At 35.5% G+C, this 18,515-nt stretch overlaps 2 protein-coding genes across 2 annotated transcripts in view; one reads left to right on the top strand and one right to left on the bottom strand.

The window, feature by feature from the left end:
- Positions 1 to 1,408: 1,408 nt before the first annotated feature.
- On the bottom strand, positions 1,409 to 2,371 carry LOC309873009 (olfactory receptor 10AG1-like; the record flags this gene model as incomplete). Its single annotated transcript, XM_082747980.1, has 1 exon — positions 1,409 to 2,371. A coding segment is annotated over one exon (963 nt), but the record flags the coding sequence as incomplete, so codon positions are not given.
- A 1,005-nt stretch (positions 2,372 to 3,376) lies between these two features.
- LOC309840373 (uncharacterized protein) overlaps positions 3,377 to 18,515 on the top strand; it is a gene marked incomplete at its 3' end in the record, with an annotated part of 31,920 nt that continues 16,781 nt past the window's right edge. The window contains exons 1-4 of the mRNA XM_082682426.1: positions 3,377 to 3,455; positions 14,342 to 15,282; positions 16,060 to 16,099; positions 16,902 to 16,986. Coding sequence (XP_082538552.1) covers positions 14,342 to 15,282; positions 16,060 to 16,099; positions 16,902 to 16,986 — 1,066 coding nt within the window. The 5' untranslated portion in view covers positions 3,377 to 3,455. The remainder of the gene's footprint in view (positions 3,456 to 14,341; positions 15,283 to 16,059; positions 16,100 to 16,901; positions 16,987 to 18,515) is intronic.

Raw genomic sequence — 18,515 nt, 5'->3', positions numbered from 1 at the left:
TCTTACCCTTAAGATATTTATGATTGATTAGTTCTTGATTTTACCTGCACTTTCCACTAAAAGAGCTTTATTTTATAGAAATGAGACAAGGATAAAATGGGAAAGATTAGTCACTGTTACACTAATTTAATTATAACTTGTAGGAAGACATGTTGGGCATCTTCGATATGTACATATTACTATTTGTGATATTAAGTAATTGTGTATGAAACTTTGCTTCTTGTTTTCTCCCCTTTACAGTTTCAAATGGGTTCTTTAAATTAAATGTGAAAAAAGTCATAAACTGGGGTGCCTGGGTGGCTCACTTTTAAAAAAAAGTCGTAGATTTATTTTTCACTGCAACTTTGATAATTCAAGTAAGCGGTAGCAAAGAATTCTGAGAAGTTAGAAATACATTTCAGAAACAGGTATAAAGCACAATGATGAAATTATTTTATTTTATTTTATTTTGGTCAGTTAATTAACGTATAGTGCATTACTAGTTTCAGAGGTAGAGTTCAGTGATTCATCAGTTGCGTGAAACACCAGTGCTCCTCTCATCAAGTTTTCTCCTTAATGCCCATCACACAGTTACTCTGTTCCCCCACCCACCATGAACAATATTTAAAACAAAGTGATAGGGCCAAGTCAGATGTTGGACTTTCTCTGGATACACATGGAAACATTTTCTTAACTAATACTGAGAAAGTGTATATAATTAAAGATTTTCATTTTGCTTTTAATTTCTGTTTACAATTTAAAATGTGATATATAATTTGTCTTGTGTTCACTTCCTCAACACATATCTAGTGTAAACCTATCACAAAGAAATGAATGGGTCATAGATACAGGTGGGAATTACAGCATGATATTTGTAAATATTTGACAAATAGGAAAGGTCAGCCCTATTTCTTCCACACTTTTTTAAAAACAATTCTAACAGCTGAAATTATCTAAAAATTTTAAAGGTAGGTAAATTATAATATGCTGTGGAAAAAAATTGTCTTAAAAAATAGAATATTTGGGGCCCCTGGGTGGCTCAGTGGGTTAAGTCGCTGCCTTCGGCTCAGGTCATGATCTCAGGGTCCTGGGATCGAGTCCCACATCGGGCTCTCTGCTCAGCAGGAAGCCTGCTTCCTCCTCTCTCTCTCTGCCTGCCTCTCTTCCTACCTGTGATCTCTCTCTGTCAAATAAATAAATAAAATCTTTAAAAAAAAAAAAAAGAATAGAATATTTGAGAATTGATTAATTGTCTTGTTAAAGAAGAAGCCACAAGTGACTTCAGGCCAGAACTCTCAAATACATAACTGCAAAGGATTACATAGTAATTCTGAACATTGCCATCGTGAACATGAATAGAGAGACATTAAATTATATTTCTGTGATAACCATGAGAAAAATTTATTTAAAAAAGTGATCTGTAAGATGCTCACACTCTTTTCTTGAGTAATAATTTTTTCAGGGCTGCAATCACGTCCTTGTTCCTGAGGCTGTATATCATGGGGTTAAACATCGGAGTCACTATGGTGTAGAAAAGAGAGAGCAGTTTGTCAGTTCCTGCAGAATGACTAGATTTGGGTCTTAAGTAGGTGATGGAAGCCGACCCAAAGAACAAAAGCACCACAATGAGATGGGAAGAACACGTGGAGAAGGCTTTAGACCGGCCCCTGGCTGAGGGAAACTTCAGGATGGTGGAAATAATTTTCACATAAGAGCCTAGTATAAGTAGAAAAGGAATCATGGCAAATAATATAATGACTAAATAGACACATATCTCATTAAGTGAAGTGTCCCCACAGGCCAGCTTGATCAACGGGGGGATGTCACAGAAGAAGTGATTGATTTGATTAGAACTGCAAAAAGGCAGGGAGAACACCTGACACGTTTGTCCTATCTGGACTGGGATTCCACCGATCCAGGCACCGGCAGCCAGCTGGAGGCACAACTCGTGGTTCATGACTAGAGGGTAGTGCAGAGGGTTACAAATGGCCACATAGCGGTCATAGGCCATCACTGCCAGCAGGAAACATTCAGTGGCTCCGAGCACAAGGAAGAAGCACATTTGAGTGGCACAGCCCAGCCTGGAAATGCTTCTATCCTGAGTCCAAAGGTTCACCAGAATCCTGGGGAGAGTGACAGACACATAACAGATTTCCAAGGAGGAAAAATTTGCAAGAAAGAAATACATGGGTGTTTGAAGAACAGAGTCCACCCTCGTAATTAGTATGATAAGACCATTTCCTGTTAAGATGAATATGTAGATGAGAAAGAAAATTCCAAATAGAAGTCCCTGGAAGTTTGGAAGGTCAGAAAACCCTAGGAGGACAAACTCCACGACTGAAGATAAATTTCCTTCTCCCGTCTGGTCTCCGGGTATCATCTGTGAAAATAAAGAATTCGAGATGTGAAGTCACTTTATCTGCTCGAGTTGTAGCTTGCTTAACTATAAAATAAGAGCACTGCACTTTAAAAATGGACAAGTCCCTAGCAATGATTCCTAGGGAAACATTTGCATTTGATGTTAAACTGTGATTTAAAAAAAAATGTTCATTCTTTCACTATTATCTACCAGAAAACATTGTCAGGGATTAGGTCTGCTGAAAAATGGTATATTTTCTTATTATTGATAATGAGTAATGCTGTATTTTGCTATCAGCTTTGATGATAGCAATATCAAAGTCTAATTGGAATCACATTAATAGAAATAATATTTATAGCAAGCCATTGGACAATTTTGCTTAGAATGACCTTTTCCATCAATTCCTCTCTCTCGTTATTTCTTTTAAAATATTTCTATCTATTTACATTTGGATTTAAGCTGTCTCAAATATTTTTTGTGACATATATCATTAAATTTTAAGAAATGAGCTGAAGAAAGTAATTTCCTGGGTGATCTTTGTGATTTTGTTTGTTTGTTTGTTTTATAATAGTTTATTTCAACTGGAAGAAGTCATTCAAAAGTGGCTCTTAATAGGTAAAGAGATATTTACCAAATTGCAAATACTGCATTTAAATGTTAATTCCTGAGGTGAATAATCATGTTTTTCATTCAAGACTTAAGTCAAAGGGATAAAAATCTGAAAGGGTTTTCTTTTTTAAAGTGTCCAAGCAGAAGGTTGCCCTTCCTATCTGATCCTATGTTCATTTTGCCTATTTCCATCCTATTTCATAAAGTATTCTATAAGTTATGCAGAGGTCCCAGTTCCTTTAGCAGGTTCTCCTAGACAATCCAACTCCTTCCCAAGTGTACCAAGAGAACCTTGTTGAATTCTCTTATAGTTTAATTCACCTAGTACTCAAATAATGGAAAGTTCTGGAATGATGGATCATTCCTATGGTACTGTGCAAAGGCTGTGCATGTATTCCAGTATCTGGGGACTGCATGTAAGCAGGTAACTCCGGGAGCAGGGATTCAATGCTGTGGTAGGTGCATTCACAGGCACTGTCTTACTCGATCCTCACAATCGTGCTGGGAGGTAATTCTATCACCATTTCACTTGTAAGGTAACTTCAACTTTAAATATTCTATGAACCAACCAAGATCACAGCAAATAAATGGGATTATTGAGGTTTGAATTCAGGCTTCGGTGCAAGTAAAAGTCCAAATTACTTTTATTACAACATGTAAAACCAGGAGACCATAAAATATCCTTCCTGGGTACTTAATGCACATAAACCACTCAACATGTGTTTCATTCATAAATGGATAAAAACTCCCATTACTAACTGGCAAGCACTAGACACTCCACCAGTGGTGGGTGTGGGATACTGTGTTTGTATTCATACTGTGTTTGTATTCATCTCTCTCTCACCCGTCACACAGTAGTCCTGTCTTTAGTCTTCTCTAGTATTTTAACCAGTAACCACTTTGGAAAAAGAGAACAAAGTAGAATTAACAAATAACTGGAAAATAAATTGGAAACAAATAATCTACAACTTACGAAGTCACTCATGGGCTCAAATGAGGTTTGATGCAAGTTTTGAATAAGAAGTAATGATAAATATTTTTTTTTTTAATTTCACATACATTATAAACATAGAGTTACACAATAAAGACTGTTGAAATGTAGGAATCAGAATCATCCGTGTCTACACAGTTTCTAATTCCCTCCCTAAATATTATAATATCATAAAAGCTTTCCTTAATATAATATTAGGTAGCATTTTTCTATGAATTTGTTAATTTTCAGCTTATTCCATAATGCCACTCATAAGCAGATTTACTAAAATATTGAAAGATATCATATATTGATCAGATATAGTGCAGGGTTTATAAATGAATCTTCAGTTTTTTAAAATATTTTATTTATTTATTTGACAGACAGAGATCACAAGCAGGCAGAGAGGCAGGCAGAGAGCGAGGGAGGAAGCCGGTTCCCTGCTGAGCAGAAAGCCCCAATGGGGGGGCTCGATCCCAGGGCCCTGAGATCATGACCTGCACCAAAGGCAAAGGCTTTAACACATTGAGCTACCCAGACGCCAGAATCTTCAAGTTTTTAATTGAAATTAAATTGAAGTAAATTGAAGACAACTGAGTTAGAATCAGTGCAGATATCCAGCAGTCCCAGAGTGTAAACCCTATTCTAATTCCACTATATATTTCAGATTCTGTTTGGCAGTTTTTACTGACATGATTTCATATTTAAATATGACGGATTTTATACCTTTCGTGATTTTGTCTAATCTCCAAAATTTTCCAGTGAAATTATAATGTTTTGCAATTCAAAGATGGTTTTACCCATATCTTCCATAAAGCGGTACACCTTTTATTTTCTCAAATGACTCTTAAGGAATAAATGAATCAGGAACCAGAAGACGTTCAAGCAACAGGAAGGAAGGGAGAAAAGAAGGCAGAGGGGAAGGAAGGAAGGAGGAAGCAGGGGATGGAAAAGTCCCAACCGGAAGTTTCTTCTAAGCATTTTCATAACTAATATTTAACCTTAATGATTAGTAATATATGGTTTCCAATATTTTTAATCCACTAAATTCACACCTAGAACTGGAGAGGAGATTGTACTACAAGCATTGTCTGATGGCATGTATGTGTTCCTTCATTATGCCTAGAGACCGAGAAGGTCATGTTCTACTCTGAAATTAACACTACGTTCAGTCTTTCTCCAAAGCCCTTCAAGCTGAAAGGTAAACAGAGGCTTGATTCTTTTGTGCATTTAATAGATGCAATTTCATTGCAATCAGACTGTTTTTTCTCAGGGACACAGGAAAATTTCTGCTTTATCTAGCTAATGACCTCAGAACTCTAAATCCCCTTGGATAAGGACAAAGACAGGCAGTTACATTTGCAGTTCTGGTCTGTAGTATTTTTTTTTTTAATCAGAATAAAGCTAATATCAATCTATTTTTAAAGATTTTATTTATTTCTTTGAGAAAGAGAGAGAGCACGAGTGGGGTGGGATTCAGAGGGAAAGGGAGAAGCAGACTCCCCACTCAATCCCAGGACTCCGGGATCATGACCTGAGCCAATGGCAGATGCTTAACTGACTGAGCCACCCACGTACCCCTCAATAATTTTTTAATGACCTAAAGTTTCAGATTTCATGACAGTGTTTCCTTAGAAATAATAATTTATTTCATTGATGGCAGGGTACAGATTTATATTTAAAATACCCAGCTACCACCTTACTAATTTTGCTATATTAGAATTCTTACTAAGAATTACTGTATTACAATAATTTTCTTTAAAACTGCCCCAATTGTTCAATCAGTTTTGTTACATTATGAATAATGCTACCTTTCAAAGTGGGACATTTTAAATGCTTTTATCATTTGTCTCTCTGATCTCCTCAAAGGAAAAAAAGAAAGAAAAAGTATAGATGTGGCATGAAATACAGTTTTAACTTAACTTCATTCGATTATTCCCTTAATATTCTATAAATATTTAGACATTCTGATTTTTGATACTGAAGATACAATAGCTCAGAAAACCAAACTAAAATGCAAATAAGGCCTTTGATGAAAAAGATTATACTTACCTTTATGAACTCAAATGAAATTATTTCTTTCTTTGATACAGACTGTTTTAAATGTGGTTCTCTTGAAAATGTGATTCTAGAACATTAAATGCCATTCTATTGAAATTAAATTTTAAACTATTTGAATATTAGGAGTTGCAAATACCTAACCAATACTTTTCTTTCAAAGCAAATAGTGCTCTTTAAAAAGTATCTTTCTGCCTTGTGGGAATGTGTCCTCTCCCAAATCACCATTTAATTGATTTAACTCATTATATTCGCCATTCAAACATTTTGGGAAATCACCAAATATATCTCTGTCAGTAGCATTTCTTCTCAGAGATGTCTTATTCTACAGTTCTTTCAAACATTTCATCTCTCATACTTTTTTTTTAAAACTATCTCTAGTAAATAAATGTTTTTGACTAGTTAGGTATTCTTTGGAGTTTTTAATAAATATCTTTATTTGACCATGGATTCACAGGTGTTCTCTTGATCTTTACATTTATAGATGCTCTCCTAACCTTTATAATTGTCCCTAATTTGTTATATATACATAAAGTACTCATGTGGAGAAATTAAAGATAGATTATAAGTGGAAGAATTTATAAAGTCAAAAGTATTTGTGAAAAAATTACAACCAGGATTTCAGGGAATTGTGAATTATTATTAATTTTTTAAAAGATTTTATTTATTTATTTGGCAAAGAGACAGAGCAAGAGAGGGAACACAAGCAGGGGGAGTGGGAGAGGCAGAAGCAAGCTCAGAGCCCATGCAGGGCTCTATCCCAGGATCCTGGGATCATGACCTGAGCCTCCTAGGATCAGGACCTGAGCCGGAGGTAAATGCTTAACCACTGAGCCACCCAGACACCCCAGGGAACTGTGAATTATAAAAGAAGCATGTTAAATGTTCAAATAGACAAAGAATTTATGTTTCTTAAGGATGAAAGATCCCAAGTGTGACTCTTTCGTTTTCTTTTAAATCATGTAAAATTTCAAACATATAGAAGGTGGAGAGAAAAATATATTTAACCCTGAAACAATCAAAATACAGACAACCTCATTTCACTAGTATCACCACCACTTCCATCTCTCACTGTATCAATTTTGTGTTAATTTCTGTATAAGGATTGACATTTATGTAGAGTTTCAATTCCTCTGTGTGTGCATGCATATGTGTTTGGTTTTGCATGTATAATTTTTCAACACCATTTTATGAAACAATATATTTTTCAATTGAATGGTTTTAAGCATTGCCAAAAAACCCGTTGGTTGTATTTGTGTGGGATAATTTTCAAACTGTCTTAAATTCCATCAATCTCATGTCTACCCCTGTACCACAACTATATTGTCTTCCTTACTCTAGACAATAATGTATACACTCTGTTTACATCATATTATATATGTTATATATAATATATACATTTACATATATGTATATATGCATATTTGTTAGATATATAGAAGATCTACCTTGTTATTAACTTCAAAGGAAATTATTAAATTCAGTGGAAAATTGCAATAAGCAAATTGAAGCAGAGCTACTTACAGCCTAGACCATTCAGAATAAAGCTTTGGATCAAAAGAAGATCGTTATAAATAGTAATGATGACCCATGATTATTTTCAGAAATAAGAACTATAATTATTATGAGTCTCTTCTTTCCTCATTTTGTTATGAATATATCAAAATATCAAGAACCACAGTTAACATCGCCAAAGGACTTTGCATCTTTTTCTTTTCTGGCAAAAGAGTAAGCATGTTTGGGGTTGTAGGCAGACTACTTGTATCAGGTTAGGTAGAATTATGTCTTTATTTGCCTTTATTTGTCGATTAAGTCTGACTTAAAGAAATTTTTGTGGTTGCCAAGTTGGCCAGGGATAGGCTGTGAGAGAGAGTTCTTTATGTCAACATGTCTAGTCTATAAAGCCTAGGTATTCGGTCAAACAATAATCTAGGCATTGTTCTGAGGGTGCTTTATACATGTGGTTAACATCTAAAGTAAATTGATTTTGGATGCCTGGGTAGTTCAGTTGGTTAACATCTCCCTTCAGCTCAGGTCATGATCCTGGAGTCCCATGGTTGCGTCCCGCATTGGGGTCCCTGCTCAGTGAGGAGTCTGCTTCTCCCTCTGACCCTCCCGACTGTTGAGCTTTCTCTCTCTCTCTCAGATAAATAAATAAATAAATAAATAAATAAATAAATAAATGTTTTTTTTAAAAACCTGATTTTAAGAAGATCATGCTTCATACATGAGCCTCATCCCATCAGTTGCACATCCTTAAAAGCAAGACTGAGGTTTCCCTGAGAAAGAAGAAATTCTTCCTCAAGACAGCTTCCTTCTGAGATTGTAAGAGGCTAGCTTACCCTATACATGTTAGAGTTTCCAGCCCCAACAATCTCATAGCCAATTTCCTGAAATAAATCTGTGTGTGTGTGTGTGTGTGTGTGTGTCCATGGGTTTGTGAGTATCAGTGCTACTCTCTGCTACTGGCATTTGGACACAAAGAAGGGGCTCTAATCAGATCAGGCGTGGTGAGTGGAAATCCATGTGGCCGAGCACATGTATAACCCTGTCCATCCCCCAAGTCCACTCTGTTCATGAACCCATTGTGCAATGACTGCTGTAGTTGGCAAAGAGGCTGAATAGTAACCCCAGAAAGGTTTACCCTGTCCACTTGATTATTAAAATTCTTCTCTGGCTAAAACCACTCATTGATAAGCATTCAGTGTAACACATAGGTCTTCACTCTATTTTTTTTCGCATGTTCAGAGAAGTCCATTCATATACCTCATCCTCAGATCTCCTTCTCATCAATTTTCAATCATATTCCTTCCAAATCCCTGACAATTCATGCCATCCTTTGTAATAATGTTTCTTTTTTAGGATGTCAGATGTGCGCCAAAAAATATGGTTTTTAATCATTGTTTTTAAACTGTTGTTTTAAATATTGTTCCTAAATGTTTAAAAGGAAAAATAGGGAACAAATATAATTTTTTATTGTTTTACGATTATCCATGTAATTATATGTATTATATAATTATCTATGTAATCACATGTAACTAATGCACCCTTTTGATTTTTGCATATTTGAGTTAGTGTATGGAAGTCTGGGCAATTGATTTTTGATAAAAATGCGAAACAGCTTTCAGTGGAAGAAAGAGTTGTTTTAACAAACGAACTAGAAAAATTGAGCATCCATCTAAAATACCTAAACCTCAAATTCATGCCTTCTACCATAATTAATTCAAGATGGATCACAGATTTAAACACAGAATGCTGGGGTGCCTGGGTGGCTCTGCCTACAGTTGGTTATGCATCTGCCTTCAGATCAAGTCATGGTCCCAGGGTCTTGGGATCTAGCCTTGCGCTGGGCTCCCTGCTCAGTGGGAAGCCTGCTTCTCCTTCTTCCCCTTGCTCGTGTTCTCTCTGTTGCTATCTCTCTTTCTCTTTCTCTCTCAAATAAATAAAATCTTTAAAAAAATAAAATAAACATAGAATGTTAAACTATACAATAATCAGAAGAAAACATAAGAGAAAATCTTTGTGACCTGGGATTAAGATCTTAAATATCTTATAAAAACAAACAAACCCACAATCCATTAAATAAAAGTTTGCAAATTGGACTTCTCAGAAATTGACATGTTCAGAAAATGGTGGAAAAACTTGCCCATCACACTTCCCCATAAAAGCATATAGAATATACAAAGAACCCCCAAAACTCAATAACAACAGCCTAATTAACAAATGTGCAAAAATCTGAATATGTATTTTGCTAACGGGGATATTCAAAAGTCAAATAATCATGTGAAAGATGCTCATCATTATTAGCCATTATTAAGATGCAAACTAAAACCACAGTGACTTTATGCTATGCATATATTTTATAGCTAAAATTAAAATAAAATAAATGACTAAAAATTGGTGAATAAATATATAACCCTTGAAAATGAGAGCTTTTCAAAGCACTGTCCATGATGTTTCCAAAATCTGTTCTCTGTCTCTTTGTTCATTAATCTTCATGGACATATAAATCTCCTGCTTCCTTATTTAGAACTAATATTCCCTCCATTGTATTCTGTGAATGTGGGTCTATGTGTGTTTTTTTGTAGGGGTGTAGGGGGTCTTACAGAAAATTATTCTTTTATTTTATAATTATACATTGCAAAAAGCCCCAGTTGACCTGAAGATATCCTTGGAGAACTGGATGCCAGAACTCGTTGGGATTTTAGGTTTGGAAAATTGAAGGGGATTAATGATAGTCATAGAGTCTTAGCTGGCCGCATAGTAAAACCTAGAGAAATATTTTTTAGCTTTTCTTCCAGCTCAGGGAGGAAAAGTCTTATGACTAAATTTGACATAAGGGATTATGCCTGGAAATTCTGCATACTGTTCCTTCTAGTTTGCAAGTCTAACCAGGAGTAAGTGAGTGCTCCCCTTTAACCCCTCTCCCCCCTTTCGGTCCTTTGGGAGATGATGATGCTACCTGGCTGATGTGGGCATGAAGATGGCAGACTCACACTGAAGGTGACAGAACTGTCCCAACAGCCCTAGACTTCTTACCTCTGAATTCTTAATGATGGAGAAGTAAACTTCTCTTTAATGTAAGACACTGTGCATTTGCATCTTTATTGGAATGTCTTAGTTTACATGGTAAGTCATATGTAATTGTAAATTTCTGATTTAACAACACTTACATTTCTCAATGATCACACAAAAAAAGTAAGAGAGTAAAGAATTTAGGGAAGGAGTGGCATGGCCAAATGCGGTTTTGGTTATTTACCAAATTCCTCGAGTAGCAGGCAGAACGGTTTAGTTCAATTAGAAAGTGACACAGAAAAGGACCTGATCCCAAGGGAAAAGAATATTTCCTTTTAAAGAGCACTAGGTGTTACACAGTGGAACATATTTTAGAAAGTGGTTAACTTCTGTTTCAAATAAAAGTAAATTTCCTGTCAAAAATATAGTTCTCATGCTCAATCAATAAAGGTAAGCATTATATTTAATCTCAATTTAACCTCACTCAAAACAGGTAAGCATGAATTTTTGTCTAATACCAAATTGAGTTTACTAAGAACCATATTTTTTCGGCATTAGCAAAGAATGCTTATTTACAGAAAATTTAAAAAGTAATCCTTTGTCATCATGGTTATTCTGGTTTGACTTCAAAACACTGATTCAGAAAGCCTTTTAATTTTTCTGACTTGTTATTATAACATAAGCAAAAGTACCAGGTATTTTGTAGTGTAATGGACCAATATATCAGAGATTGCTGACATCTGCATTATCATCAACATAACCATCACTGTCATGGTCTTTGGTGCTAATGAGTGTAACAACTGTGTGTTAAGCATGCATTTAAGTAGTTTGCATGTATTAAATCTGGAGAACGCGTCTCCTGAAAATTTAATTACATATAACTAAGGAGCAAGATAGTTAATGGACCTTATAGAAATGGGTTTGATCCTACTAAAACCAAAGATATTCTTTGCTTGTGAAGAGTTAGTTTCCATGATAAATCAGCCTGAAGATGGTAAAGAGATATGGGCATGTTTTCATTTCTGTCTTTAGACACATCTAAAGGGAAGGCTTTCTGAATTGCAGTCACCAAATTCTGACTTTTTTTTCTTGTCTTCAATTTGATTTTATATGAATATAACCATTTTATACATCACATTGATAGTTGCCATTGGCATCCCAATCTCCACATTAAAAAAATAAATAGATGATTGTTTCATTGGGAAGACCAGAGAAACAAACAGAAAATATTATAATAAAAACAGAATTCACTACATTTACCTGCATTATATAATGGTTTTCTTTCCGAGTTGTATAAATAGAGCATCTAAAATTTTCCAGATCAGAGAAACAGGGACTATGCTACAAGATTCAAGGACTTTTTTTTTTTTTTTTTTTGGTAAGGATATGTTTAGAAGGAAAGCACATGATTCAGTTAGCTTTTGAATATTTGTTTTTAATTGTTATTAAATATTAGTTACTAATTATTATATCTTTTCTAACTTTAAAAATGGCTATACAGTGAGAACTCATTGACTTCCATTTTATAAATAAAAAGATGAAATCAAGAAAAAAAGTTCAGTAAATGTAGAATGCTATATTCTTTAAAAAGAAAAATGATTTTTTAGAGAGAGAGCATTGGGGGTAAGAACAAAAGGTCAGGGAGAGGGAAAGACTCTCCAACAGATTCTGTGCTGAGCACAGGGCCTGCGGACTTGATTCCAAAACCCCAGATCATGACCTGAGCCAACATCGAGTTGGATACTTAAATGAGGGAGCCACCTAAGAACCCCTAGAACATTATATTCTTGATTGCAAGTTTTGCTGTTGCTTCTCCTTGTTAATTGTTTGTTGGCATCTTAGTTTCAGTTTGCCTTTCAAGCGCACCACCCCACTTGAACAGCAAAGACAAATGTAGAGAAGACCAAAGAATGAGAGAAGAGCTTACACGAAGAACAGATCCAACACTGAGAATAAAGAGAACAGCAGTTTCTGAGACCAATGGTTTACTCACCAAACGTGGGGGTATGAGGCATGTTAGTCTAAAAGATGCAGTGATTCATTCAACAAGCATTTTGAATAATTGTCCAAATATGGACTCTGTTGAATTAAATAAGTGAATAAAACATGGTTAAAAGTATGTATGCTGTTGTAGTAAAAAGCAGCCTTCGTTGCGTAGCCTTGTACATCAAAAATCAGCTAATAATTTCTGACCATCTTAGGACCTAGTTATAGCATTTTCACATTCCCTGTAATCAAATTTCCATTGGATGAATTTTATATTAGTGGGACAAGGTTTAAATATCTTTATTTAGTATGTAGTTTGGAATATTATAAATTGTAAAAGAAATTGTCATTTAGTTTCCCTTTTCTCAGCCACAGAAAATCTTCAGGATGTTCAAGTTTTGCATGGACTGTTGTTCCTGCCCCATTTCTGTCTACTTTTTTGTAGTTGAAATTGTGACCACTGTCCATATTTAACACCCTTTGACTATGGTTAGAGGTATATCTTTCCTTTGTAGTGAGTAAGTCTCTATGGGTTTTCAAATTAGTTAACTCATAATATGGAAGTTATCTAGGACATACTGAAAACAATGAAGCAAATTACTACTTCTGCAAGAGTGAATGAAAAGAGTATAATTCACACACAGACACACAGACACACATACACACACGCACACCAGAGAAGACATGCTTGATCTACACCAGGAGGGAAAAAGGCAGGGGAGGTATGCCTTTCAGGTTAGGAACCCATGCTTACATGACTGTGTAAGGATGTAAGACTATTCCAAAGAAACAACCATTTGGCTCATTTGTAATTTTTTCCAAATTTTGCAGAACAAATATACTATGCAGTGCTTAGAAAGATGTAGAGGATATGAAAATATATTTCTGATCTAGTTATGACAATGAGAATAGTGCATAATAGAGATGGGATATACACTTAGGTATACTCATGTGCATAAACATAGACACACACGTGTGCAAGGAAAAGACTGAATGGGTTAAGTGGGGTCAGCAGAATATCAATTATTGAGGATCTGGGTAATTTAAGAATATCTCGGAGATGAGTTTTGGTTGATATTTCTTATATATGGTGTGTACATTGTAATTGAGATGGATTTCTTAAACATAAATGCTAGATGAACCTGCTTCTTAACCTGTTGAGTATTTCAGGACATAGACCATCTTAAACTTCCTCTTCACCCTTTTGCAAAACCTGAAAAAAAAATGACTTGATTTCATGGCTCTTACACTGAAATAGAGTTTTAAAGATTGAAGAACACCCCATAACATTTAGTGTTTAGCTCATCAATTTCATTTTATAGTAAAATAGCCTCAGTATGCAGAATGTTGAAGCTTAAAGAGACGTAGCAATACTAGAGAAGCCCATTACTTTAAAAAATGAACATATTCAGCAGTCAAGCCAATTTAGGTGGCTTACAAATTATTTACTTGTACAATGAAATAAATTTTGAATTAATAATAATAGAAAACAGAATTGACAGGTGGGGAGAAAGCATGGCTGGTGAAACAATGGAATCCTTGTCACAGTTGAACATAAACTCAGATTTTGCAATTTTGAGTGTTCAGATGGACAGCAAAATGACAGGCACTTATCTTCAGAGGCAACGAAACCTGACAATTCATAGCAGAAATAAAACGCGATGGGGATTTCTTTTTCTTACAAATGCATTTAACAGTAATGAAAAATGTACTTCATCACAATTTTAGAGCCCTGGCAGTTATAGATTTCTTTTTTAATAGGGAATGGGAAAGAATTGGGAGGCATGCCATCCTGTTTATGTATAAGAAGAAAAGAACCAAAGAAATCAGGGTAACTTGGACTTTTGATTCAATTATTCCCACAGATGACGTGTGAAGACATGAGAACAGAAGACAATGCTTCCACAATAACAGAATTTGTCCTCTTGGGATTTTCCGACCTTCCAAACCTGCAAGGGTTACTATTTGGGGTGTTCTCCATCATTTATGTTATTGTCCTAATTGGAAATAGCCTCATAATAATAATAACCAGGCTTGACGCTGCACTAGAGACACCCATGTATTTTTTCCTGGCAAATTTTTCCTCCTTGGAAATCTGTTATGTGTCTGTCACTCTCCCCAGGATTCTGGTGAACCTTTGGACTCAGGATAGAAGCATTTCCAGGCTGGGCTGTGCCACTCAAATGTGCTTCTTCCTTATGCTCGGAGCCACTGAATGTTTCCTGCTGGCAGTGATGGCCTATGACCGCTATGTGGCCATTTGTAACCCTCTGCACTACCCTCTAGTCATGAACCACGAGTTGTGCCTCCAGCTGGCTGCCGGTGCCTGGATCGGTGGAATCCCAGTCCAGATAGGACAAACATGTCAGATTTTCTCTCTACATTTCTGTAATTCCAACCACATTAACCACTTCTTCTGCGACATACCCCCCATCCTCAAGCTTGCATGTGGGGATACTTGGGTGCACGAGGCAGCCGTCTATGTAGTAGCTATGTTGTTTGTCACAGTTCCTTTTATGTTGATTCTTGCCTCTTACAGCAAAATCATTTCCACCATTCTGAGTTTGCCAACCGCTGGCGGACGGGCCAAAGCCTTCTCCACGTGTTCTTCCCACCTGCTGGTGGTGCTTTTGTTCTTTGGGTCGGCTTCCATCACCTACTTAAGGCCCAAATCCAATCATACGGCAGGACTTGACAAACTGCTCTCTCTTTTCTACACCATAGTGACTCCGATGTTTAACCCTATGATATACAGCCTCAGGAACAAGGATGTGATTGCAGCCCTGAAAAGACAGTTACTCAAAAAGTGATGAGTTTAATTGTAAGTGCTTTAGCTGCTTGCCACGCATGTCTCAGAGAAACATTTTAAATCTCTGCATTCCTCTTTAAGAACTTAACTGCTTCCAGCTTAAGATGTACTTCTAGATACTTCTAAACACCAACCTACAACTTCTTGTGCTTGGAGACAGACCAGGCAAATTAATCTGTCTTCAGTGCTCCAAACCTAAAGAATAACCCCTATATATTACCACTATATGGTGACTAACAAAACATTAAAAAAAAAAAAAATCATACCTCATGATTAAAATAGTAATGCACACATTTCATATGCAATTAGAATATAAATCAAATTCATATAAAAATAACTCAATATGTTAGAATTTTTGGCTTGATTATACTAAAAATATATGATTGCTTACCTAAATAATTTCCTAAATCTTCACACTGGTATTTATTAACATTTTATGATTCTATAACCAGAGACTGGAAATAGCAGTTAAATAACAAATTTTTTTTGAATGAATGATTAAATAAATTAATGGGTAAGTGAATATTGCTGTGACATGCCTCAGATTCCTGCCAAAATTCAGAGATTTCAGCGCACCAATCGACATTGAAAGCACATTTATTTAAGCTACCATGCAGCCATGTGGAATTACTCCAATTATAATATCGAAAGAAAGTCTTACATTTACTTAGCTTTCTTCCTAATAACATTCTTCTATGTTTAACTTAACAATATAGCCGCCAAAATAATTTGTTTTGAATTATTTCACCTCTTCTTTTCTGGTACTCTAAACAGTTACTCCCGTACCAATTCATATTTTGAAAATAAAATATCTGTGAGTTTGAAATTGAAGGAATGAGTTAGAAATTACTTGCAGATTAAGAGTCACTTATGATTTGTCTCCCTCCCAATTCCATCTGGTTTCATTTATTCTTCCCCTACCTACTTAAGCCCCCATGTTGCATCTCCTCTTCCTCATATCAGGGAGATCATATGAGGGTTGCTGGGGCGAGGGGGATTGGGAGAAGCGGGGTGGGGTTATGGACATTGGGGAGGGTATGTGCTATGGTGAGTGCTATGAAGTGTGTAAACCTGGCGATTCACAGACCTGTACTCCTGGGGTTAAAAATATATGTTTATAAAAAATAAAAAATTAAAAACAAAAAAACAAAAAGAAATTACTTGCAGAATTATGCAAAGTCTGCACATTTGCATTTACGTTAGTGTGCCTAAACTTTCATGCCTTCAGCCCTTTCTAAAGTGTCTTAAAGTATTAAACCTTTGAACTGGTTTTATCAAGGAAAGAGAGCACCTGTTAACAGAACCACTAATGCCTATCCTTCCAGTTCCAGATTCTCAAGTCAGTCACTGGCATGAAGAGATTACTTAGTGCGTCTTCCCCTGAGAACTTCTGTTAGCAGTTCTTTAAAAATTATGCTGTTTTGTAGTTTTAGCTATAACTGTACATAGGCCTGTCAAACAATATTAACTCCTGTCCTTTCATGGTTATATTTTGTTTCATCCAGCCATTTACATCCTCTACCATCTAACATAATGTACCACATTTATCTATTTCTGTATTTTATCCGTGGAAGTACACATGTTTATACCTCTACTCATTTAATGTTTTATACAAGAATTTTATGTATGTCCATGATAAAGACCATGATGAGGATAACAATGGTGGTCGTGGTGATAGTGATGATAAAGATGATGATAATGGTACAGATAGTAGTAGTGTTGGTGTTTTTTTATTTCTGAAATTTAGTAAAGTGGGAATCACGATGTCACAGAAACAGTGCTATCCCAAGAGTTCAGATAATTTAATTTAAATTAAACTAAATAAATTGTCTCTTTACCAACATCTTGAGCAATTCCTTTAGCTACTTTTTTTTTTTTTTTTTTAATTGCAGTTGGTTAAAGAACAGAAATTCAACTAAGTAAACCTTAGAGATCTTATTGGGTTTTTTGTTTTCTGGTTTTTTGTTTCTTGGTTTGGGTTTTTGGTTTTTTTTTTTTTTTTTGGCCATGAATCAGGGAGCATTCAATCCAATAGGTAGAAAGGAGTGCTGAAAAGCTACCCAATGCAAGGGATTCTAAGAGCAGAAAGAAGCAGGAACAAGGAAGTTACATTAGGCAAAAATGGAATTAGTTGTTGCAAAGTTACTTTCCTCATAGGGCATGGCAGGTTGGTACCAGGCATGTCACCTATGCTAACCATGTACTTCTTGATTGAGTGCTTTTGGATTCCATTTTTTGGAAGAGCCATAACTGGAGCTAAGTTTTTTGGTTTGGTGATGTGTGGCTTGGTATAAGTGTTTCCATTTTGAGCTTGTTGTCTTGTCTTTAACAGTTTGTAATTAATAAAATTATCACAATCTATTTTTATGAACTCCTAGGACTATTACAAATGTCAATATCTACCTGGCATGGAGAAGCATTTGGAAAAGTTTAAAGCACCAAAAATGGAAGTGTTGGCTGTATTTCAGTATAATTCTTAGTGAAATCTCTAGCTGTGTGATATTTTATACTCAAATTCATAAAGACAATCAATAGAATGCTATTTTTTGTTGAAAGAACACATTCCACAATATGAGTTACCTAGGGAAGAAAACCTAACTTATTTACACATTGGAATTGTTTTCCTTTTACATTATTTATGTTTATTTTTTCAAAAATGTGCTAGCCAACTATTTGTTCATCTAAATGAGGATTATGGAACAGAGCTAAATATTCCCTAGCATTCAAATAAAATGTTAATGAACATTTCTATCATTATGAGTCCAGTGCCAATTAAAAACTATAGGATTATGACCTCCTTTATACTTAAAATCTTTGAGACCTTTGTATTTTTCTTTTTATATCTCTATCCCTTGTCTTCCCACTCTGTTAATTCACAATAAGGTAGCCTGTAAAAATTAGTCGTTGGATTAATTTAATTATATATTCTATTAATTGGGGTTGATCAAAAAGAAACTGTAGGGGGCGCCTGGGTGTCTCAGTCAGTTAAGTGCCTGCTTTCAGCTCAGGTCATAGATAGTCTCAGGGTCCTGGGATCAAGTCCCACATTGGGCTCCCTGTTCAGCAGGGAGTCTGCTTCTCCCTCTCTCTTCCTGTCCCTCCTGACCCCAGTTCCTATGCTCTCTTTCTCTTTCTCTCCCTCAAATAAATAAAGTTATGAATGTATAATAGTCATAGTTATAAACTATGACATACTTTATATAAATGATCATCTGACCTAAAATATAATT

The sequence above is a fragment of the Mustela nivalis genome, assembly GCF_964662115.1.
Source record: "Mustela nivalis genome assembly, chromosome: 9".
Lineage (NCBI taxonomy): Eukaryota > Metazoa > Chordata > Mammalia > Carnivora > Mustelidae > Mustela > Mustela nivalis.
Note: the sequence above shows the minus strand (reverse complement) of the source record. Positions and strands in the feature narration are given on the sequence as shown.